The sequence below is a fragment of the Plecotus auritus genome (genome assembly GCF_963455305.1).
Source record: "Plecotus auritus genome assembly, chromosome: 6".
In the NCBI taxonomy this organism is placed as follows: domain Eukaryota; kingdom Metazoa; phylum Chordata; class Mammalia; order Chiroptera; family Vespertilionidae; genus Plecotus; species Plecotus auritus.
In genome coordinates this window covers 39,689,197-39,713,199 of record NC_137773.1, presented here as the reverse complement: position 1 = coordinate 39,713,199, position 24,003 = coordinate 39,689,197, and the positions used below count along the sequence as shown (strand labels likewise).

General features: G+C 50.6%; 1 protein-coding gene across 1 annotated transcript in view; it reads right to left on the bottom strand.

Annotated features, from left to right (window-relative positions):
* Positions 1-19,392, bottom strand: part of CDHR2 (cadherin related family member 2) — a gene marked incomplete at its 5' end in the record, with an annotated part of 33,066 nt that extends 13,674 nt beyond the window's left edge. Inside the window, 15 exons of the mRNA XM_080673431.1 lie at positions 986-1,229; positions 1,720-1,781; positions 2,073-2,234; positions 2,318-2,473; positions 3,467-3,700; positions 3,821-3,936; positions 4,036-4,111; positions 4,195-4,341; positions 4,422-4,547; positions 5,137-5,226; positions 7,021-7,110; positions 8,532-8,585; positions 8,729-8,868; positions 12,895-12,966; positions 19,290-19,392. Of these exons, the coding sequence (XP_080529557.1) occupies positions 986-1,229; positions 1,720-1,781; positions 2,073-2,234; positions 2,318-2,473; positions 3,467-3,700; positions 3,821-3,936; positions 4,036-4,111; positions 4,195-4,341; positions 4,422-4,547; positions 5,137-5,226; positions 7,021-7,110; positions 8,532-8,585; positions 8,729-8,868; positions 12,895-12,966; positions 19,290-19,392 (1,872 nt within the window). The remainder of the gene's footprint in view (positions 1-985; positions 1,230-1,719; positions 1,782-2,072; positions 2,235-2,317; positions 2,474-3,466; positions 3,701-3,820; positions 3,937-4,035; positions 4,112-4,194; positions 4,342-4,421; positions 4,548-5,136; positions 5,227-7,020; positions 7,111-8,531; positions 8,586-8,728; positions 8,869-12,894; positions 12,967-19,289) is intronic.
* Positions 19,393-24,003: the final 4,611 nt, after the last annotated feature.

The window sequence follows — 24,003 nt, the reverse complement described above, 5'->3', positions numbered from 1 at the left end:
CCTAAACGGGCAGTCAGACATCCCTCGAGGGGTCCCAGATTGGAGAGGGTGCAGGCTGGGCTGAGGGACACACACCTCCCCGTGCACAAATTTCGTGCACCAGGCCTCTAGTGTGTGCATTTAAATATATATATGTAAAATAATATGCTAATTAGACCAGAAGAATCTGGGGCCACAAGGGAAGCCCATCCTGGGTCCCAGGTGCCAGCTGGCAGCCAGAGGGAAGCCCAGGTCCCGGGTGCCAGAGGGAAGCCAGTGCCAGCAGCTGGGAAAAGGAAGGCCTACTCTTGCACGAATTAAGAGCATCAGGCCTCTAGTATATATATAATTGACTTCAGAGAGGAAGGGACATTGAGAGAGAGATAGAAACATCAATAATGAGAGAGAATCATTGATCAGCTGCTTCCTGTACACCCCACACTGGGGATCAAGCCCACAACCTGGGCATGTGCGCTGACCAGGAATCGAACTGTGACCTCCTGGTTTGTAGGTTGACATTCATTTCCTTTTTTTTCTTTGGCCATTAGGAAGCTCAGAACTGAATTTTTAGGCCACTCCTAGCAATTGTGTGGCTCTGGGTTCTAGATCTCCCTTAGTGCCCTTTAATAATACCATCCTATTTTCTCTCTCACTTTATTTCATTCATACTTTTATCTTACTTTTTAACCTAAGCCACCTCAAATCCTTTTTGGAATAAGGCAGGGGCCTGAATTAAAAAGAGCAATGTGTTTTTGAGGACTTGCTCTGTGCTAGGCTTTGTGCCGAGTACTTCCCATACATTATCTCATTATTCCCCAGTGACCTTGGGAATAAGTAGGATGATTGCCCTCATACTCTGAAGAGGAAACAGAGGCCAGAGAAGCTGAGTGACTTCCTCTTAGCCACACAGCAAAGCCCAGATGCCAGCCCAGGGCCAGCAGGACTACAGAGCCAGGCTTGGTGCCCTTCCCCCTGTCCCACCCTCCAGGTCCAGGCTGGCTTGTACCTGGATGGTTATGGAGACATTGCCCTTCTCCTCCTGGACAAAGATGTTGTAGGAGCCAGTGACCACTGGCTTGTTGTCATTGATGTCCAGCAGGTGGATCTGCAGCGTGGTAGAGGACGACAGGTTCCCGCCATCGGTGGCCTGCAGCGTGAGGTAGTACACCGCCTGCTTCTCCCGGTCCAGCAGCTTGCTGTTTTTCACTGTCACCATCCCTGAGTCTGGATCCACCTCAAAGATATCTGCCCTGTGCCAGGTGGCCAGATTGAGCAAATAAAAAGATAGGGTGCCCACTTAAGTTTGAAGTTCAAATAAGCAGTGAAAAATATTTTATCACATTTGCAACATCATGGAACATTTGCAACCTATTTACACTAAAAAAATTATTCGTTGTTTATCTGAAAATTGCAATGCAACTGAATGTCTTGTTTTTGGTTTTGGGGTGTGTTTTTTTTTTTTTTATTAATCCTCACCCGAGGATATTTTTCCATTGATTTTTTTAGAGAAAGTGGAGAAGGAGAGACAGAGAGACATCATTGTGAGGAAGACACATCAATTGGTTGCCTCCTGCACAGGGATGGAGCCTGCAACTGAGGTACGTGCCCCTGACAGGAATCGAACCTGGGACCCTTCAGTCCATAGGCCGATGCTCTATCCACTGAGCAAACCCGGCTAGGGAGGGTGTCTTATGTTTGATCTGGCTCCCTGAACACCCCATGCCCACCCAGAGAACTTACCCATTCCCTGAAAGCAGGCTGTAGGTGATGCGGCCCCCCTCACCCGTGTCTGGGTCAAAAGCCTGTAAGACAGAGGGACAGATAATGGCACACTGTTCAGAAGTGATGGCCCTCACTGCCAACTCCACACTTGATGGAGACCAGGCTTCCTGCTTCCTGACACAAAGGGAGCACCCCTGACAGATTCACACTAGACACCCCCACACAACACACCCCCATACATACTCACACATGCATGCACACTTGCTGAGACCCAAAGGCATCAAATGATATGGAGACTTGGGCAGGGCCACAGTCCCCAGTCTGCCCTCCATGTCCCCCAGCCTGGCCCAGCCCTGTCCCCCATCACTCACATGAATACTGTCGGTTACCACGGAGCCCACAGGACTGTGCTCGAAGATACTGAGGTTGTAGTGGCTTTCAGGGAATGTGGGCCTATGATCATTAATGTCTCTAAGGTGGATGGTCACCAAGGCGACGGAGGAGTTCCTACTGACCGAGTCAGTGGCCACAACCTGAGGAGAGGGAAGGAGGCAGCAGCCTTGGGACCAGAGTGTCCCATGGCCTGAGCTTCCCAGTGCCCCAGAATGCCCCTCACCTGCACCAGCATCACCGTCTGCTTCTCGTAGTCCACCAGTGACGGGTCCCTCACCAGCACCTGCACGTCAGCTGAGCCTGCTGCCTTCTCAGGGGAGACACTGAAGGCTGTAGCATTAGGGCCCCACAGGGACAGCAGGAAGGTGCCATTGCTACCCTGTAGAGGTGGGCTGTATAGTAAGGACCCCACCCTCTGCAACACACACACCTTTCCACAAGTCTCTGGCCTTAGGTTCCTGCCTTAGGAAACCCTGCCCCTGAGGTCCCAAGAGAGGGAGGCTCTCAAAAAACTGAGGCATGAGGGCCCTGGAAGCCTGGGCTGGTCACTAGTCCCTGGAAATGTAGGCCCATTGGATGACTTCTCTAGGCTCTGTGGGCCCCAGATCTGAGCTGTAGAGATGGAGCCCAGACACACACACACCACTCCCATGAAGCACTGCAACGAGCCTTCCCTACCAGCCACCATCACCACCCTCCACCACTCATACCAACACCAACACCAATACCCAGCGTCACCCCAATACTTACACCCCCTCCACTCCACTAAACACCAGCCACCAACTCAACACACCCAACCAATTACCACCCCCCAATTCACCCTCCACTCCACATCTTATACCAACTCAATGTCACCAAATACAACCAAACACTATCCATAGCATTCATCATTCAGTACCAACCAAGTCACCCACCACTCAGTATCATGCTCCATTTAAGTATACCCTGCATCTTAATACTCACTCAGACCACCCTGTGCTCAACACTCCCCACACCCCCCATATCCAGTACTATCCCAACACCTCTCAGCTTCAACCCCCATCACCACCCTCTCCTCACCACCACCAAAAGCTGTGTTCCACTCAATATTACCCAGCATCCAGTACCAATCTCCATTCAACTACCTTTCTGTTCACCAATACCTAGCATCACCCTGAGCACAAGACTACCCACAATATCCCTCAACATTTCCAAATATCACCCAACAACTCTGATTTTCACCACCACTCATGATTGGCACCACCATCACCTATCACTCATCCCCCACCATGCATCATGGTACCTCACTTTACAGGTTACTCTGCACCTCCCTCACCCAGCCATCTCCCATCATTCCCCCTGCCCATGCCATCCTTCATCTGGATGCACATGCCTTGTCTGGGTCGTAAACCACCATGGTGAGGTCATCGATGGGGATGCGGGTGGCGGAGTGCTCGTCCACAGAGCCAATGAAGTTGACTTGGGCTTCTTTGGGGGTGAAGGTGCAGGTTGGGAGACTGCAGTTGAAGAACTCAGGTTTGTGGTCATTGACATCTGTCACCCTCAATGTGACCCATATGCTCACCTTGGCCTTCTGCCCATAGATGTTGAGGTGCACCTCTGTGGCCTGAGAGCAGAGCAGAGGCCAGAGGTCAAAGGTCAGAGAACCAGTGCTCAGAGAGCACTGAGATAAAAGGTCAGAGGTTAGAGAGGGGGATGGGAAGGGTGTGATGGACCCCTTACTCACCGTGACCTGTACCTGCACCTCCTCATCCTCCTCCAACAGCTGCTCACGGTCCAGGGAACCGCTGACCCTGATCACCCCATCTGGCCCGATGTCAAACCAGCCAGGCCTTGTGGAATCTGGCAAGAGTCAACAGGAGCAGCTGCTTTCAGTGGCTTTGATGAACCTCTACCCCTTCTCTGACCCCATCCCTAGCCTGGGGCCACCCTTGTTCTCACTGGAGATAATGTAGGTCACCCGGTCATTGATGCCTTTGTCTCTATCCACAGCCTCCACCTTCAGCACTGAGGTTCCCTGCAAGGAGGCATGGTCAGTGGCCCAGACCCTTTCTCCATCTCTCATCTCCACCTAGACCCCACCCCAGGTCCCCGGCACACCTGGGATGCGTCCTCAGCCACGGAGGCTGAGTAAAACTCCCTGACAAACTGGGGGTCCAGGTCCGGCTGGTCGATCACAGAGATGGACAGGAAGACAGGTGAGGAACACTGGATGATGAAGCTGTTGTGGTATATGCCACCTGAGTCCTGCGGGGAGACGGGCCTCCATGAGCAGGGGCAGCAGTCCCAGTGCCCCGGCCCCCCGCTGTGCCTGCACCCCCACTCACACAGGCCATCAGCTTCAGCTGGTAGAAGGCACTCTTGTTGTTGTAGCTGAGGCTGCCATTGAGAATGATGGAGCCGTTGGACAGGATTCTGAAGAGGTACTTGCTGTCCTCAGTGCTCGGGATGACCTGAGGCAGAGCACAGTCAGGCCACACCCCCTGATGGCCCTGTCCCTGACACCTGCTCTGAGAGACTGCGGTTGAATCTCAAATCTGCCATTGACCAGCCCTGCAACCCTCACCAGGTCACTTAACCTCTCTGAGCCTCAGTTTCTGAGCCTTGGTTTCCTCTGGCAAGTGGACTCAGATATATGTCTGTGGGTTGAAAGGAGGGTCAAGCAAGGTAAGGTATGTGGGCGCTCACAGACAGGAGCTACAGCTAGCAAATCTGTCTTCATGAGAACTGGGGTCACACTCCTATGGTCTGTGTGATCTTGGACGAGAACCTGTACCTCTCTGAGCCTAGATTTCTTCTACCAGCTGGTGTGACACGGACTCAGTGTCCAGGGCAAGAGGGTGGGAAGAAGAATTCTGTCTACAGCAAGTACCCTACTTATGCTTCTGGGCCAAGTGAGGTTCAGAGGGGCCACCAGAGGCTTGAGGACTGGAGCTGGACCACTGTACAGCCACCATCCTCACCCAGCCCTCAAGGTCCCTGCCGGCTGTGTGGGAGAGGCTGCCCCTGGTGGTCATGAGAGGTGGTGGGGCCCACACTCACCTCCTTTATGAAGTATTCCACAACACCCGCAGACCCTGTGTCTTTGTCCGTGGCCAGCACTGAGAACACCAGAGAGCCAACTGGCAGGGTCTGTAACAAGAGACTCATCACCTATGAGCTCCAATCCATCCCCTTCACGCCTGAGTGCGTCACACCCCCGCCCTGACCTTCAGTGTCTCCAACTGTCCCACTGAGATTATGACACACCTTCCAGGGCCTGAAACCCAACGTTCCACAAATGTTCCCTTTTCCTTCCCAACTCATGGGCCTCTGGAGGCAGCTGGAGGAGCAGGGAACAAATCCCCTGCACTCCTCTCCCCGTGCAGCCTTCCACCACTGGAGCTGCCTCTGGTTTGCAGTGATGACTCCGGGACCCAGGATGTGTCACTCCCCTGACAGTCGTTCCTGTGGGCTCTCTGTAGCCTGCCGCTGTAGTATGTTCCCGGCAGCACCCTGCAGAGCCGGAAGTTCTCCTAGCAGGCCTTCGCTGCCTGAACCCTGGCCCTGCAACTCTTGTCCACACCCTCACTTTTCCACATGGTGGCCAGATTCTTGAAAATCAGACTACATCGTTCTTGTGCTAAAACACAACGGTTCCCCATTCCACTCAGAATATAAGGTCCATGCTGCCTCCATAGCCCTCCATGGTCGTACCACTACCCACCTCTCTGACCTCCCCTCCCCCTCACTCTCCACCCTCCATCCACACTGGTTTCCTGGCTATACCTAGAACACTCCACGCTCATCCCCACCTCAGAGCCCTTGCATCTACTGTTCCCCTGCCTGGGACATCTTTTTTTTCTGGAGCATTCTATAGCCAGCTTCTTCTTGCCTTGTAGGTCTCTGCTCAGGTGTCACTTATTCAGAGAAGCCTTTGTGAGTGCTCAACCTAACACAGCCCTCCCCCCCCAGTCATCTTCTCTCATTTTGTCCTGTTTTATGAGCTCCATGAAGCTTCACACCATCTGAAATCCTGCTTATTTAATGTTTCCTTGATTAGTGTCTGTGCTCTTGACTAGAATGTGAGCTACTAAGGGTGGGCAACCAGAGCTGTCTTGTTCACCAGATATCCTCAGCACCTAGGACAGTGCCTGGGACTAGCAGGTGCTCCATCAGAGCCTGTCTGGACCTCACCAGCCTCATGTCTGGTGTTGCATGGAGACCTAATCTCATGGATCTTCAAAGCCATATGGTAATGGTGTTGTTTGCTGCTCTGGGACCCCTGGGGAATCTCTCCCCACCTATACAGTTCAAGGGAGGCTGCCTCCCCTTACTAGAGGGGAAAGCCTATGATGCAGATCTAGCCAATCAGAGCATTCCGTACCCACAAGACCCAAAATGGGCCAATGAGAGGCAACCCTGGGGTTTTGGTTGGGATCACTAAGAAAGAGACAGTCTGTGTTGAAGTTGCAAAGCCGGTGGGATGCGAGCCTGGAGTGGCTGGGGACGCTTTTATCACCCCAAGGGAGAACTGGCCCCGTGCCCCAAGATGGAGGCAACAGAGAAGCAGAGCTGAGAGGTGGAGAGAAATCTCTTCTTGATGGCATGGTTTGAATAACCTGGATCCAGGCATGCCTGAATCTAGGTATACATCTGCATTTTTCAGATACACCAAAATGTCAACTCCTTTATTTCTTTTTATAATTGAAGGAGTTCCAGTCCAGTCTGATTGACTGCCAAATGTTGCTGTACCTATTGTTCACAGGGTTGCATCCCCTGGATTTGGTTCCTGCAACCACCCCTTCTAGCAGGTGCTCTTCCCAATCCTGGATCCCTGTTGGCTGTCTCTGGTCCTTCCCACTCAGAGAAGAGCTTCTAGGATACCTGTCTCCCCCCTCCCCCCCCCCGCCCCCGCCAAACACACACCATTAAGACAGATGTTACCTCACTGATATCTGTGGAGAAACTGGTGTTCTGGAAAACAGGTGCGTTGTCATTTCTATCCTCCACGATCACCTGAAAGTCCTTCCGCACCTGTGGGGAGAAAGCCCAGGTAAGCCTGGAAAATGGGGGCTCCTGAGAAAGCAAAGTGAGGAGCATCTGAGCAAGAGAGCAAGTTGACATAGTTTCTCAGGTAGACAATTCGGCAATGTTTGGGGTAACCTTTTATTTGATACAATTTCAAATGCCAGAAAAGTTGCAAGTGTAGCACAAAGAACTCCCCGTACCCTTCATCCAGGCTCGCCCGCTGTTTGGTTTCTTTCTCCACGTTTACGGAACCATTTGAATATAGACTGCAGCCATCATTAGGTCACTTTTTAAACATCTAAAATGTGCCTGTCCTATTACCAGAATGTTCACTTTAGCTTTGTTTGCCATCGTGTAAGGCTGTGGGCAACCTAAATGTCCATCAGAACAGACCAGCCAAAGCACCATGTGTGGTCCCCAGGCTGGAACAGAGACAGTAAAGAGACAAGGACTGGAGCACAGACATGGAGTGAACTCCAAAGCTGATAGTTGAGTGGACAGGGCAGTTCAAGACAATATGAACAGGAGGATCCCACACGGGTTTCAGAAAATGCACAAAAAACTACGACCTTTTGCCCAGCTGCAGTGGCTCAGTGGTTGAGTGTCGACCTATGAACCGGGAGGACACAGTTCGATTCCGGGTCAGGGCACATGCCTGGGTTGTGGGCTCGATCCCCACTGGGGACTGTGCAGGAGGCAGCCGATCAATGATTCTCTCTCATCATTGGTGTTTCTCTCTCTCTCTCCTTTTCCCTGACTCTCTGAAATCAATAAAAATATACATTTTTAAAAACTACAACCTTTCTTCTATGGATGAACATATGTATGTGAACACTTAGGGGGGATATGAAAGAACACAGTGGCGACACTTCAGGTGGGGGTGGGCTGGGAGAGTTGCCTGAGGGGACCTGACCTTTATCTGCAGTTTTTGAAATGTTTACAAAGAGAATGCGTTCATAAATACCCAAGTCATTGAAATTGTTTTTTAAAATGGGGGATATGTTTTAAAAACAAAACCCTCAACTTTCAAAGACACAAGACACGGTGATACTTAGAAATATGAGCATTGATACCACCACATTTAGCCAAAGAAACTGAAAGTGATTATCTCAGAGGAGTTGGGTAGGGAGATATTTGGCATTTGTTTTTTATTCATATGCATATTAAGTAGTAATATAATTAGTTCTATTTGTAATATAAGCAATTTTCATATAATTAAAATAAACTAATAATAAATATCAAGATCTTTGTAAAATTGTATAACAAAAAACGGACAAGTATCATTTTGATAAAAATAAACATTTGCTTTTTTGTTAACTGGGGCTCTCTCTGCTGATTTGAGGCAGGAGGCATAGTCAGGAGTGTGCCCCAGCCCCTGCTCTCTGACCCCTGGACCTCCCGCCCCTCCACACCCCACGCCGACTCACTGGGCTGTTGTGACCGTCGCTCACGGAGATGGTAACTGTGAACCAGAAGAGTGTCTGCAGCAGGAAGAGAGAAGGGGCCCAAGGTAAGCCCGACTCGGGGTGAGAGCACAGCCAGGGCACCACCCCCAGGACACTGGCTCCTGGGGCCTCCTTGTCTCCCTGCCCCCTCATGGGCCTTCCAGACCACTGCCCTTTACCTCGTAGTCCAGAGGGCTGGCCAGCTTCACTTCCCCAGTGGCTGGGGTGACAGTGAAGAAGTAAGAGTTGGGGCCACTAATCCCATAGGTCAGAGGGTCCCCGTCCAGGTCCTCGGCTACCAACCAGAAGGCCTCAGCACCTGGCGATGGAGCAGGGAATGTCCAGGGTACACAGCCACCTCTTTCACGACTGGCCTGGCCAAGCTGCCCAAGAGGCTGGGCTGGGGGGGCCTGACTTCTCTGTGCCCAGAAATCTGGGACCTCCCCAGCCCTCAAGGCTCCAGGTTTGGTGGTTGTTACTCAGCACCCAGTCAGAGGTCTTTTTTAAATATGTTTGTATTGCCAAAACCGGTTTGGCTCAGTGGATAGAGCGTCAGCCTGCGGACTGAAGGGTCCCGGGTTCGATTCCGGTCAAGGGCATGTAACTTGGTTGCGGGCACATCCCCAGTGGGAGGTGTGCAAGAGGCAGCTGATCCATGTTTCTCTCTCATCGATGTTTCTGACTATCTATCCCTCTTCCTTCCTGTCTGTAAAAAATCAATAAAATATATATTTAAAAATAAATAAATAAATAAATAAATATGTTTGTATTGATTTCAGAGAGGGAGAGAGTGATGGAAACATGGATGAAAGAGTAACATGAATCAGCTGCCTCCTGCACGCCCTACTAAGCCCGAAACCTCAGCATGTGCCCTGACCGGGGATCAGACCAGGTGACTTCCTGGTGCATGGAATGACGCTCAACCAACTGAGCCACACCAGCTGGGCTCAGAGGCCTTGGATCACAACATCCTGTTCTCCTTTGGGGCAATGACCACAACTGCACTGCACCAGTAGAGTGGGCTGATACCCAGGTGTCTCCTTCCCCTGGCCCGGCCCCAGGACCTGCCCCCTGGGATTCCTTGAGGGAAGACCAAAGACGGTTGGAGGTAAGGTTATTGAGCTGCAGCAGCTGGATGTATCCTGAGGAGTGGGGGCTACTGAAGACCCTCTGGAGGTGCCTGGGCCCCTTCTAAGTTTTCCCTTCACCCTGAGAGCTTGCCCAGAATCTGCCGGAACACTCTGCTTAAGTGGGGGCCTGCTGCTGGCCTCCCAGGAGCCCTGGCTCTTTCACTGCACCCCAAAGAGCACACCCCTGGGCTGAACAGGGGCTGGGAGTATTGGGGGGCTTAAAAACCCCCAGGTCATCTTCTCTCCAGCCTGAAAGAAACATTTTAGATTCATTAAACCCACACCTGCTCCCCCAGCCTCACCTCCTCTATCACATCCAACCTTCGCTCAAGCCACCCCTTCCCCCGGAAGCTCCGCTCTCCTCAGCCACCCCTCTGCCGCTGTTAGACAGTTGTTCATTAGCAAGGGTTTTCTCCCTTTTCTCAAAATGTATTTCCCTAGAGCTCCCACCCATGGGCCCAGTCTGCATGATATTTGTCTTCATACCAATACATTCATAAAATATAATTTTAATGTATTTTTCTGGAGAAAGGGGCCCACAAAGGCAAAAATGCCACAAGAGTCGCATGCAGCTGAGGGGCCCAGTGCCCTGAGGGTCTCAGAGAACCAGCCCACCTCCTCTTGTCCACAGCAACCTTCAGGGACAGGCCTGGCAGCGCCCAAGTCTGCTTTTCTTTTATCGAACAGTCTCAGCTCCTTCAACAAATCCTTGGAAAACTTGGTCACAGTCCCTCCCCATCAAGCTCCCTCTCCAGGAAGACCGGCTGGCCATGTCCTGCTAAAAAGATGTTGATACTGCCCTAGCCGGTTTGGCTCAGTGGATAGAGCGTCGGCCTGCAGACTGAAGGGTCCAGGGTTCGATTCTGGTCAAGGGTACATGCCCAGGTTGTGGACTCCATCCCCAGTATGGGGCGTGCAGGAGACAACCAATCAATGATTCTCTCTCATCATTGATGTTTCTATCTCTCTCTCTCCCTTCCTCTCTGAAATCAATAAAAATATATATTTTTAAAAAAGAAATGTCAAAATGCAAGCAGATGTGGCCCTTATACGTAAGGAGGGTGGTGGGTGGGTGTAAATCCTTATCTGTATACATTTGTCCATGGGCTTAGAAAGATGTATCAGGGAGGAAATGCTTTTTAAAATGTCTGCCTGGAAAAAAAATTAAGTATAAGAAATAAATCAGCCCTAACTGGTTTGGCTCAGTGGATAGAGCGTCGGCCTGCGGACTGAAAGGTCCTAGGTTCAATTCCGGTCAAGGGCATGTACCTTGGTTGCGGGCACATCCCCAGTAGGAGGTGTGCAGGAGGCAGCTGACCGATGTTTCTCTCCCATCGATGTTTCTAACTCTCTATCCCTCTCCCTTCCTCTCTGTAAAAACTCAATAAAATATATATATTTTAAAAAGAAATCAATCAATAAGAGCTACAAAAATAAAACACATAGAGTATGTCTTTGTATATTAAGAATTATATATGTTTGTCACTAAACTCAAGTTGATATTTAAAACACCATAATTCTAGATTTTTTAAAAAGTCTGCCTGACAACACTAAGCTGTTGCACTGTGTTAGTGTAAGGAACACAGGTCTTACGTAGGGAGGAAGGACAGCGAGTGACTAGGAGGGGCGGAAGAGGGGGCTGGGGTGCTGGCAACATCCTGAGTCCTGATCCCCGAGTGGTAACCTGTGAATGCAGTGTGCTTTTCTGATTATATATTATACAGGTATCCCTCGCTTTTCCAAAGTTTGCCTTCCGCCACTTCGGTTTTACAAAAGAAATCCGAGGAGGGTTTCCACTTTTGTTGGAAAGGGTGAAAAGTGGAAATAGCGTTCAGCGTTTGTTTTACCGCAGCCTTTACAGCGGCAGTGCGCACGCCACAGGCCACAGCGAGAGGCCCGCCGAGCGCCTTCCCTGCATCAGGCCCCAGAGCTCCGAACCGTGTCTGTGAGCATCTGTGCTCTATCTCGGCTTATTTTGTGCTTTACTAGCAAGACGTGTCCTAAGGTGTCAGAGAGCCTAAGAGAGTTCGTAAGGGTGTTATGCTTAGTATAAAACTGGACGTAATTAAGTGTTTTGATCGTGATGATGAAATAAAAATATTGTACGCGCATTGAATTTTTGGTCTGGGAATGCTCAAAAACATTTCCATATAAACTAATGATAATTGCTTCTTCACTTAATGCTATTTTGGCTTAGGAAAGGTTTCATAGGAACACTACTTTTGGATAGTGAGGGGAAAGGCTATACTTCAAAATAAAAAGCCTAAATAACAGATTTTTTACAATCTAATTGGAAATGCTTTCACACTGCAAGAGAGCTATAGACTTCGTCTCAGGAAGGAGGAAATTGCTCTTTGGTTTAGAGTAGCCATGTGGTTATAAAAGAGCAAAAACCCACCAGCCGGTGTAGCTCAGTGGTTGAGCGTAGACCTATGAACTGGGAGGTCACGGTTCGATTCCTGGCACATGCCTGGGTTGCGGGCTCCATCCCCAGTGTGGGGAGTGCAGGAGGCAACCAGTCAATGGTTCTCTCTCATCATTGATGTTCCTCTCTCTCTCTCTCTCTCTCTCTCTCTCTCTCTTTCTCTCTCTTTCTCTCTCTCTCTTTCCCTTCCTCTCTGAAATCAATAAAAATATTTTTTAAAAAAGAAAAAGAAAGAAAAATATAGAGCAAAAGACCCTCATTTAGTCTGGCTGAAAAGGAGGGAAGTGTGTTGCTCTGAACAATAAAGTAACTAGCTTCCCCGGAGGCTGCAGAGGGAGAGTATACAGGCATCTGGGGGCTGTGGAGGGGAGGAGGCAGGCAAGGGTCAGGGAACCTTACCCAGAGTGGACATTCCCTTGATGACAGTGAGTACTGGCTTCCTGCCAAGTGCTATCATCTCCTCCCTTCTCCCCAAACCTCCAGTAAAGGCTGGAGTTGGCCAGGGAGAAGGAGGGAGATTGGCCACTGGGGAAACCAGAAAGATGAAAAGAGGTGGAAAACAGGAGGACCATTCTTGTGTGAGTCTGGATTATATGATGCTATGTGAGGGCTCTTGACCCAAATGCTGAAGAGGCTAAAACAGACTTCTGGAACCAACTCTCTTCAGATCACCTTTGCCTGTGACAGGTCCTGGAGCTGCAGGCTGAGGCGCACGCCCTCATGGGAGCCCCTGGGATCCTCGTGGGGGTAAAGACTTGGCCCAGACTGGACACAGGAGACGGTTACTCACCCACAGGCAGGTCCTCAGGCAGGGTCACTGACGTCATGTTGGACAGGAACATAGGAGCCACATTGGCTGTCACTGTAGGGACACAGAGCACTGGAATATCTGAGCACCTCTGCAAAGCCTGAACCCCTATCTGGCCCCGTGGGAGCCCACACCATTCCCACCGGCCAATCTTCAGTCCAGTTCACCCGCCTGAGTCTGGATTCCTCCCCAGACTTCCCCAGGACAGCTGACCAGAGGGCTGCTCATAGAAGCTGGGTGTTTACTGATGAGGGATCCCCTCCTTGCTGGAGGGCTCTGCCGAGGGTCCCCAGGTTAGTGCTGTTCTGGTAGGGGAGGGGAGGCACCCACCAGACACGACAAGGGCAGGAAGCAGTAGGCAGGACAGCCATGGCCACGCCATCACGTCTGGAGGGACCTAGAGGAAGAGGCATCATGGAAGGGGCACCTGAACCCAGGCCTTCCTCCTTAAGCAGACCCCCATCGGTGTGGCTCTGACCCAGGTGCACCCATCATCACCATTCAGCGTTTCTCCCCCAGGTTGCATCACTCTCTGCCCGTTTTCCAGGTGTTCCAGGGTAAGGGGGAGTCAGAGAGAACCAAAGGGGTGAGCAGGGTAGCTGAGCCTGGTCCAGAGCCCCAGCCTGAGATTGACCTTGAACTTGACCTCAGAGTTCAGAGCCCACTGTGTAGCAGGCACTGATCTAAGCACATTAGAAGCATAATCTCACTATTCCTACAACTATGAGGTGGCTGCTAAGAAACCAAGGCTGAGAGAATAGGGGCTTGCCTGAGGCTCCACAGAGAATTGATGACAAGACCATGCTCTGAACACCGGTCTTTTGGACACAGAATTCATTCCCTCAACCACTGCACCATTCTCCCTGTTTGAAGTGCTCGAGCTCGCTGGTCATTGCCTGCCCTTCTCTGTCCTGTTTCTTCATCTGTAAGATGGGAAGGATGACTCTAATAGGTAATGGGGGAGGGAGAATGGAGTGAGGGGGGACACAGCTACATACACACTAAAGCACAGCACGTCCTGAGGGAGGAGGGCCTGCTCAGTGCCTGACACACAGTAGGTGCTCAGCAAATGCAAATCCCTTCCTTCTGCATCCTGCAGGGTCATCTTCACTTTATCACCGCTACAGCCAGTACAGTCCCCATGGAAACTGCTCCAGTCTCTCTTCTGTGCCTATCACCACGCTGGTGCTCTGAGACTGACTCCAGAGCTCAGGAACAGTGTGGGCTGTGTGTGGATGAAGCCAAGGACTGTATTTCTGCAGTGAGCCTCTAACCAGTGCCCCTTGGGGAGTGGCTGTAAAAACTGCTGGCCTGCCCACCCTGCGTGGCTCAGTGGTTGAGTGTCTACCTATGAACCAGGAGGTCAGGGTTCAATTCCAGGTCAGGGCACATGCCCAGGTTTCAGGCTTGATCCTCGGTTGGGGGGCTTGCAAGAGACACAGCCGATCAATGATTCTCTCTCATCACTGATATTTCTATCTCTCTCTCCTTTCCTCTCTAAAATCAATAAAAATATATTTATTTATTTTTTTAAAAAACTGGTAGCTTGCCTAGGTCCCCAGAGAGGATTGCTGCAGACAGCCCACATGCTAGACAGTCGGCTACACTCAGCCAGGTTGGAAAATGCTCGACCCAGCTTCTCAGGAGGAATCAGTAAGTCCTCTGTCCTCAGAATCACGTATGCCGAGCCACAGTCCCCAGAGAGACAGAGGCCATGCTGTGGTCGCTGCTGATGTAAGGGAGTCGGGGTCAAGTATAGTGACTGAGGCTGACCTTGAGCTCTCCTGGAGGCAGGGCTGGGGACACGAACAACAGTTCAGTTGGGGTGGGGATGGAAGTGGTGTTGGTGGGGGTGATGAGGTCAGGAGGGCACCTTGGAATGTGTGTGATGACAAGGGCAGAGAGGCAGATGGAGCTGGTGGTGCTGGTCGTGGGGTGGAGAGGATGGTGCTGGTGGGCTGACAGTGAGATGCAATGGAGTTGGGCATTGGTGATGGTGGTAGGTGCTGGCGTCCACCGTGCAAGCCAGATCCAGGGCATTTTAACACTGGCTGGATGCAGCCTGTCCTGACATCCCCTTGTGGTGTGGTCTTGGACCTAACCTCCCACCTCTTGTGTCCTCTCTTGTCCCCTCACTTGCAGGTGAGTCAGCAGCCACAGGACAATTAGTTACAAAGTGCAGGTACAGGTTCACCATGACAAAGGTGCCACAGCGCAGTCGGGAAGACAGGAGACTCCTGCCCTGGGATCCAGCCCCGAGGGCTACATGCTACAGATGGCACTTTGTCCCATACCATTTAGTCCTCAGCATATCGTGACCCCGGAGGGGAAGGGACATGGCCCAGTCAGTAATAGGATCAGAACCCAAAGCAGGAAGTCTGAGCTGCTCTTTCGAAGTTTCTGGTTTTCTCTTCCTCCTCGACCAGACCACCCCCTAGGCCTGCAGAGATCCTCCGGATGAGGTCAGGGAGAGCAGCCTCAGTCAGCAAAGCCCCCAAGCCAGCTGGGGCCCAGGCTGGGACGCCAGCCCTCTGACTCACAGTCCAGTGTTCTTTCTTGCTCTCCCTTCCTGCACTGCCCAGGTCGGCCCTGGGTTTCACACAGCGTCCCCTTTCTGAGAGAGACTTTTATAAACACACGCTCATTTGACCATAATGAGGCCAAAGTTCTATGGCTCAGAGTGTCACCCTCTGGATTTAGTCATCTGAGAAAACTGCAGAGTCTGTGTGAGCTGGGGAAGGCACAGAATGAACCTGCCCCACCAGTGAGTGTCCCCACCCCACTGGGCACAACCACCCCCAGGCTCACACCTCCACCATGGCTCCCACCAGCTGCCAGACTGATTCCTGCCTTTGTCCTGGCAGGTTAGGTCCTCACAGGTCCTGTGTCTCTCTTCCCACACAAGCCATTCTGGCCGGTGGCACTGATTGCTCCTGTTCTCGGTCCACACCCTATGTTGTCCTTCCTCCAGGCATTTGCATATGTGTCCCTCTGCCCGGGACACCTTCCCTGCCTTCCGGTACACGCAGAGTCTTTCTAGCCTCTAAGGGCAGGGCAGGCATGGTGCCAAGTTCAGGCATTGGTGACTCTCCTCTGGCCCCTAAGATCCTGGTATACCAGCAGGGGCAGTGGACAGACCAGGTGCAAATGGACAGGAAGTGAATGATGTGGACGAAAAAGGGACCACATTCGAAACCTGACAAGCTCAGGAGAGGCCTGCATGGGCCTTACTCACTCAGAGACCTAAAGTAACCACGTAGGACGGTCTGAAATTAAAACTTCCTCACTAAAAGCGAGTCATGGAGGGTAGTCATGTCCTAGGTGGGTACCTTCCTTGACAAAGGTCAATCTTTACCTTAACTGAGCCTGTCTATTGTCTTTTTGCAACTACAATAATATAATCTTTGGAATGTCAGAGAACTCCCCTTTCCCAGACCCCTCAGGGCACAGTCACCCACCAGCGCACAAGACCACAGAACCCTCATCGTTATCTGGCTCTTCCGCAGACCATCTCATGCCATCTCCATGTGCGTAAATGTTCATGTTAACCATCTCATGCCATCTCCATGTGCGTAAATGTTCATGTTAACCATCTCATGCCATCTCCATGTGCGTAAATGTTCATGTTAACCATCTCATGCCATCTCCATGTGCGTAAATGTTCATGTTAACCATCTCATGCCATCTCCATGTGCGTAAATGTTCATGTTAACCATCTCATGCCATCTCCATGTGCGTAAATGTTCATGTTAACCATCTCATGCCATCTCCATGTGCGTAAATGTTCATGTTAACCATCTCATGCCATCTCCATGTGCGTAAATGTTCATGTTAACCATCTCATGCCATCTCCATGTGCGTAAATGTTCATGTTAACCATCTCATGCCATCTCCATGTGCGTAAATGTTCATGTTAACCATCTCATGCCATCTCCATGTGCGTAAATGTTCATGTTAACCATCTCATGCCATCTCCATGTGCGTAAATGTTCATGTTAACCATCTCATGCCATCTCCATGTGCGTAAATGTTCATGTTAACCATCTCATGCCATCTCCATGTGCGTAAATGTTCATGTTAACCATCTCATGCCATCTCCATGTGCGTAAATGTTCATGTTAACCATCTCATGCCATCTCCATGTGCGTAAATGTTCATGTTAACCATCTCATGCCATCTCCATGTGCGTAAATGTTCATGTTAACCATCTCATGCCATCTCCATGTGCGTAAATGTTCATGTTAACCATCTCATGCCATCTCCATGTGCGTAAATGTTCATGTTAACCATCTCATGCCATCTCCATGTGCGTAAATATTCATTTTAGCCATCTCATGCCATCTCCATGTGCGTAAATGTTCATTGTTAACCATCCTGTGCCCACCAATGTAAAATAAGTACATGTCTCTCCATTTTACTCTTTCTCAAATCTCAGCAGTCTCCTGCATTGCTTTGCCCCACCTCCCTAACCTATCACAGTGGATTTCATGTTCTAGTAAACCCCTTATGTCTTCCCCTTCTATTCTGATGTATAAAATGAGTGGTAAAACTGCCATTTTCTGAAGCATTTTCTCAATCTGTTGAGATTTTGCTTCCTGGCAATTTTAGTCAGTTTGGTGCAAATAAACTCATAAAAATTCTCTACAGGTTTGGATGTTTCTTTTGTTGACAATGGAGTTGCCCTTGACAATGCCCAGGCCAGTGCATTCCCAGGCCTCGCTGTGCTGGGCAGCCCCAGGCACGGGGGCACGAGGCATCCTCTTACTTCAGCCCCCACTTACTGCATAGCCACACCCAGCAGCTCTTATTTCCTCCTCTGCCTCTCAGTTTGCCTTCTGGAAAATGGGACTATCTACATTCTAGAAATTACAGCTTCCTCCCCACCCCCTTTCCCTACTCTCAAAAAGTGCTTTGAGAAGGACCAGAAAGGACACAGAGGTGGATTTAGGGTGGCTCCTGGATCCCACCCCACTTTGCCGGACACACCCACTTCTGCTCCTCAGCCTCCATGGGAGGAGGCATCACAACAGCTCTCAACAGCCACGACTCCAAGGCTTCCTAGAATGTGGAGGCACAGGGAAAGGGGGCCACGGGCCTCCCAGGGCCCTCAGGAAGGCCAGAGAGGGAGGCGGCCCTCCTCACTCGCAGGGCTGCAGCAGCAGGCCCAGCCTTCGCCGTCACTGACAACTCTAGCTCACAACACACTTTACTTCCACTTCCTCATTACTTCCCACAGTTGTCCCCTAGCTCTGAGGATGGCCATTCCAAGGTCCAAGTGTGGAAACTGAAGCCCAGCAAAGCTCAGAGAGTGATGCCCAGAGAAAGGGCAGAGGGTTAGACCAGGGGCCTCCTCCAGTGCCCATCCCTCAGGCTGCTTCACTGGCAGACAGATATGGAGTCAAAGGGTCCTGGGTTCCGATTCCAGGGTTTCACTTACTGCACCACCCCAGGCGAGCCCTTACCCTATTTCCCTGGGCCTGTTTCCCTGCTAAGAAGAGACAGGAGGATACGAACCACAGAGTCCACCCTTTGGTCACACCTGTTTCCATCTGTCAGCTCCCAATGTGCCTTGAGCCCCTGCTTTGTGCCTGGTGCCCAACCCAACAGACCCTGCCTCAGCGCAGAGGCCCAGGCCTGGCCCGGCTCTTAGCGGAGTCTCCATCTGGTACACCAGAGCGAAGACATGTGTCAGGGCCTGGGAATGAGGCAGAGCTGGGGCCCAGCCAGCCCATAGTCCTAGCCAGACACTTCCTCCTGCTGGCGGAGGCGGTGCTGGAGCCAGTCACCGACCACAGGCCCAACTCTGCTTCAGGGCTCTCCACCTTCCTCCCACATTATCACCATCCCCATTCTACAGATGAGGAAACTGAGCCCCAGAAGAGTTCCGGAGCCCACCCACAGTGAGGATGGAGCTAGGATTTGAACCCCAAAAGACCATCAGAGCCCAGCTCTTTCTCCTTAAGCTCCGGGCCCCAGACTCAGCCACTGTGACCTCGCCCCCTGGAGCTTCCTGTGTAAAGAGCCCAGGCAGCTTAACTCATTTTCCGGGGGACTTGCCTCCCTCCCATCCTGTAAAGAATCCTCAGTGCGTCCAAATGACCCACGGCCTTGTTAGGGAAGGACGGACGGGAGACCTCGGAGCCCAGGGGAGAGGTATTGTTAGCCCCACACTGCAGAGGAAACTGAGGCCTGGCGGCCAGACTGGGACTCACTCCAGAGTTGCCCAACCAGCACCCATGCTCTCTCCTTGCACCCAGCGCTCCCACCCAGCTGTGATGGTACCTCCAAAACTCGCCTTGGTCCCAATGACCCCACTGGGTCCCTACACCTGGCAGGAGACCCCATGCCCTGCTTCAGCAAAGCTACGTGGTCCCTACCTGTGCCCCAGAAGGGGCTGCGGAAGCGGCGGACAGACACCGGCAGGCACAGGTGGGCACCTTCTGGGGCTTTCCGTGTGCAGCTCACAGACTTTGGCACCATCTCCGCCTCCCCTGAGCAATCATTAACCCTGCCAGAGACCGCACCTCCTGGGATGAGGAAGACTCCTGGGAGGACAGGCCCCGGTGCTCCGTGGATGAGATCCAGGCCACAGGAGAGAGCACCTGGGAGACAGGCCCAGCCCTGGGGCAGGCAGGAGTAAGACATCCAGGGCAACATCCATGAACTTGGTCCCCTCCCCAACACAAGAGGCCTCAGGGACAGACCTGTGGAGAAGGTCAGAGAAGGTGAGGTCAGGAGAGGGAACTAGTAAAATAGTGTAATAATCAAACATGAGGTTTCCGCAGAGGGATGAGGCCAGCCCTGAGCTTGGGTATTGTTGCTGAGGCCCTCAGAGGGTCTGACTGTCCCTGGGGCCTGCATCTACCTCTCTCTGTAGCACAGTGGTTCTCAACCTTTCTAATGCCACGACCCTTTAATACAGTTTCTCATGTTGTGGTGACCCCCAACCATAAAATTATTTTCGTTGCTACTTCATAACTGTAATTTTGCTACTGTAATGAATCGTAATGTAAATATCTGTGTTTTCCGATGGTCTTAGGCTCTGTAGCAGTGGTTCTCAACCTGTGGGTCACGACCCACTTGGGGGTCACCACAACATGAGGAACTGTATTAAAGGGTCGCAGCATTAGAAAGGTTGAGAACCACTGCTGTAGCATGATATCAGATATCCATATCTGCAACTTGGAGGAAAGAATATTACTTACATCACAGGATTCTTATGAGGATAAAACCAGATAATGGAGATACCATTCCAGGTGTAGGGCCTGGCAGGGAACCCACCAGGACACTGAATCTGTAGCCTTTGCAGATTCTTGCCATAATCCTGAGCGACCCACTCCTCATGGGCAGGAACCACGCCTGCCTCATACTCAGTAGATACATATCAGGTAGTTACTATATGCCTGGCACTAAATTCAACAGGGATCTTTGTTCCCCAACCTCCCAAATTTAGAACAGATTATCAAAACATACAGGCATGTACATCCATGTTCACAGCAGGATTACTCACAACAGCTAAAATGTGGAAGCAACCCAAGTGTCCATCAACAGATAATGCATTAACAAAATGTGGTATATACAAAAAATAGAATCTTATTCAACCTTAAAAAGGCAGAAAATTCTGATGCATACTACAGCATGGCTAACCCTGAAGGCATTGCGCTAAGTGAAATAAGCCAAAAAAGGACTGTGTGGATCTCCTTCTATGAGGTATCTAGAACAGTCAGATTTATAGACAGAAATGGTGGTTGCCAGGAGTGGAGGGGAGGCAATGGGGAGTTATTGGTTTATGGGCACAGCTTTAGTTTTGCAAGATGAGATGAGTTCTGAAGATGGATGGTGGTGATGGTTGCAAAACAGTGTGAAAGTACTTAATATCACCTACCTGTACACTTGAAATGGGTAAGATAGTAAATTTTATGTTATATATATTTTACACAATAAAAACAAATTTTATAAAATTCTACAAGCTTGCCCAGCTGGCGTGGCTCCATGGTTGAGCATCAACCTGTGAACCTGGTCAGCGCACATGCCCAGGTTGTGGGCTCAATCCCCAGTGTGGGGTGTGTAGGAGGCAGCCGATCAATGATTCTCTCTCATCATTGAAGTTTCTATCTCTCCCTCTCCCTTCCTCTCTGAAATCAATAAAAGACTTAAAAATAAAAATAAAATGCTACAAGCTTCAAAATGTGAAGAAACCTGGATGAAAGCAAAACAAGTGAAAAAAAATGAGGACAACCTAGGCCTGAATAGAATTCTCAAAATATTTAAATATTTGCCCTTAAGTTTTGGGTAATTGTCAGAGGTGGGCCATGAATTGAATTCCAAGCTTTCCAACAGGCAGAGTAAAAGAGAAACGGGATCCATTAAGTCCATCCATAAAAATAAAAAATAAAAAAAGAAGATGAGAGTGAAAACACACCAGGATCTGGGAGCTATGGTGCAATTCTGAGCTCTGATGCCTGAGAGGTGTCTTCTATGTCTCCAAAGAGAGGATGCTGCAGAGGTGGACAGCACTAGATATGACTATTACAAGGCAGTTGTGCAAAAATCAGGCTCGGGGATCAGGGCCTGCATTCAGTGGTGGTGGGACAAGTTCCAGAACCTCTGTAAGCCTCAGTTTCCACAATCTGTAAATTGTGGGTAATGTATGAAACCTACCTCAGAAGTTGGTGGTGAGGATGAAATGAAGTCACACATTTAAAATCCCAGACACAGTGCCCAACCCAGAGTAAAGTCCAGGAAATTATTAGTGTTTGGAGTGGGTGGATGGCTGGTGGCCTAACTGGTAGCAGGACAGGCAGGTGACTCCACTCCAGGCTCGGGTCTGCCCCAGAGCAAGGGAGTCAGCCTGTCTCTCTGTCCACTCCCTGCTCTCCTCTCCTCCCCCAGTGCTGACTGCTGGGGCCAACAGCTCTGAGTCACTGCTCTGGCCCCCAGAGGGTGTGTCCCGGCCTGCACAGACCTTTGGACAGCATCTGGATGAGCCAGGTGTGGACAGATGGTGCCCCGATCTAAAGGGGCATCTTTCTGCCTGCCAGATCGCATCTAAGAAGCTCAGGCCCAGGGTCACTGCAGGAAGTGGCAAGTGGCCAGCCAGAAAGTGGGGCTAAGAGGCCAGGATGCAGATTTATATAACCTAGGTCCTAATTCCCTCCCCATTACTTACCAACTAGCAGCCTTGGACAAGGCAGCTCAACTCTGTGAGCCTCAATGTTTTCATCTGTAGAATGGGAATAACAGTAGAACCCAGCTCAATTAGTAAAGGTTAATCAAGTAGTCAGGCAAGTAATAGAGAGCCATGCATGAGGAGGTGATTCAGATGCATATCAGCCTTGCTTTGTAACCACTGTCTTGGGTGTGTGGTTTTTTAAATTTGGAACAAAAATCTTACTTCCTGTATTTGCTATGTGCACCTGCTATGTGTTCAGAAATTGATGGAGTTGAAATCAAGTCCTCACTTGTCCCTAGCTGCATCACATTGACCAAGCCATTCCTCTCTGAGCCCCACTTCATCAGCAATATGGAGACACCACACACACACACACACACACACACACACACACACACACACACTGTACAGCTTCAGAGCTACCTGGAGGGCCCACACTGAGGGTGGCTCTTTGCTGTGAATGTGTCCAGCCCCTCCTCAACTTCCTAGTCATCCCTCCATGTTGCACATGGCTTTGCAGAGTACAAAATTCCTTCACTGCTCTTCTAGTTAAGAGACCAGCCCAAGAACAGCCCCTTGGTGTCAGAGGCTCATAGCCTCCCACCCTAGAAAGAACTTGGGGATCCAAGAGATCAACCCCTTCCCACCACCCAGATCCCTGAGCCCCTTTCCAGTGCACACGTTCTCTCTAAAGCACCCGCTTCCAAGTGGCTGTTCTGCCACAGCTTGCACACTTCCAGTGACGGGCAGCTCACCTCCTCTCATGGCCACCACTCCATGGCCCCAGGTGGACGTGTTGTATTGAGTTGAGAGCTGCCTTGGCCACTTCCACTGGGCTTGGATTCTGGGAGCACTAGACCCCACTCCCTCTCTCTGCTCTAGGACAGCCAACCCCCCACCAGAGCCTTCTCTCAGGCTCTTACATCACTCCCACCACCATTACAGGCAGGCGTTGCAGCCAGGCAGACCTGGGTTCACAGTCCAGCTCTGTCCCTTCCTGGCTGTGGGCAAGCCACTCTCCATCTCTGAGCCTGTTTCCTCAGGAGGAAAATATGGGGAAGTAAAATAATCATGTAGCTGTTTTCCTTCAGCACAATTAGTTGAGCTCCGAGATGAAACATGCCGTCTTGAGCCCCCTGCCACTTCTGTGTCCATTCAACAAACTGCATGTTCACTTTGTGCCAGGCACTGTGCTGGGCACTGGGCACTGGTGGGACAGGGGTGGTGTGCACGTCCCTGACACAAGGAGACTGTGTGTGAGAGGAGAGTAGCCAGGCCAAGAGGAGGGAAAAGGAAGACCAGGCAGAGGGAACAGTGTGTCCAAAACCCAACTCTGGAAAGAGCTGGCCCTTGGGAGAAGGGAAAGACCAAGGTGGCTGGAACTCAGAAGTCATTTATTCAGAGGACCAGGTTTCAAAAACTACTATACATTCATACAATGGTATACTATTCAGTAATTTTTTAAGACACCCCAATGGCCCTGGCCAGTGTTTCCCAGTGGTTAGAGGAGGCCCAGGCACTCAAGGGTCTTGGGTTCAATTCCCAGTCAAAGGCATGTACCTGGGTTGTAGGTTCGATCCTGCGTGCAGTAGTCAACTAATTGATGTGTCTCTCTCACATTGATGTTTCTCTCTCTCTCCCTTCCTCCCTTTTACTCTCTCTAAAAATCAATGGAACAGTATTCTTGGGTGAGGATTAACAACAGCAAAAAAAAAAAAAAAAAGACACCCCTATGTTCATTGCAGCATTATTCACGGTAGGCAAGACATGGAAATAACTTAAGTGTCCATCGGCAGATGAATGGATAAAGAATATGTGATATATAGTGGGGTATTATTCAGCCATAAAAAAGAAGGAATTCCTGTCATTTGTGACAACATGGATGGACCTGGTGAGCATCATACTAAGTGAAATGAGCC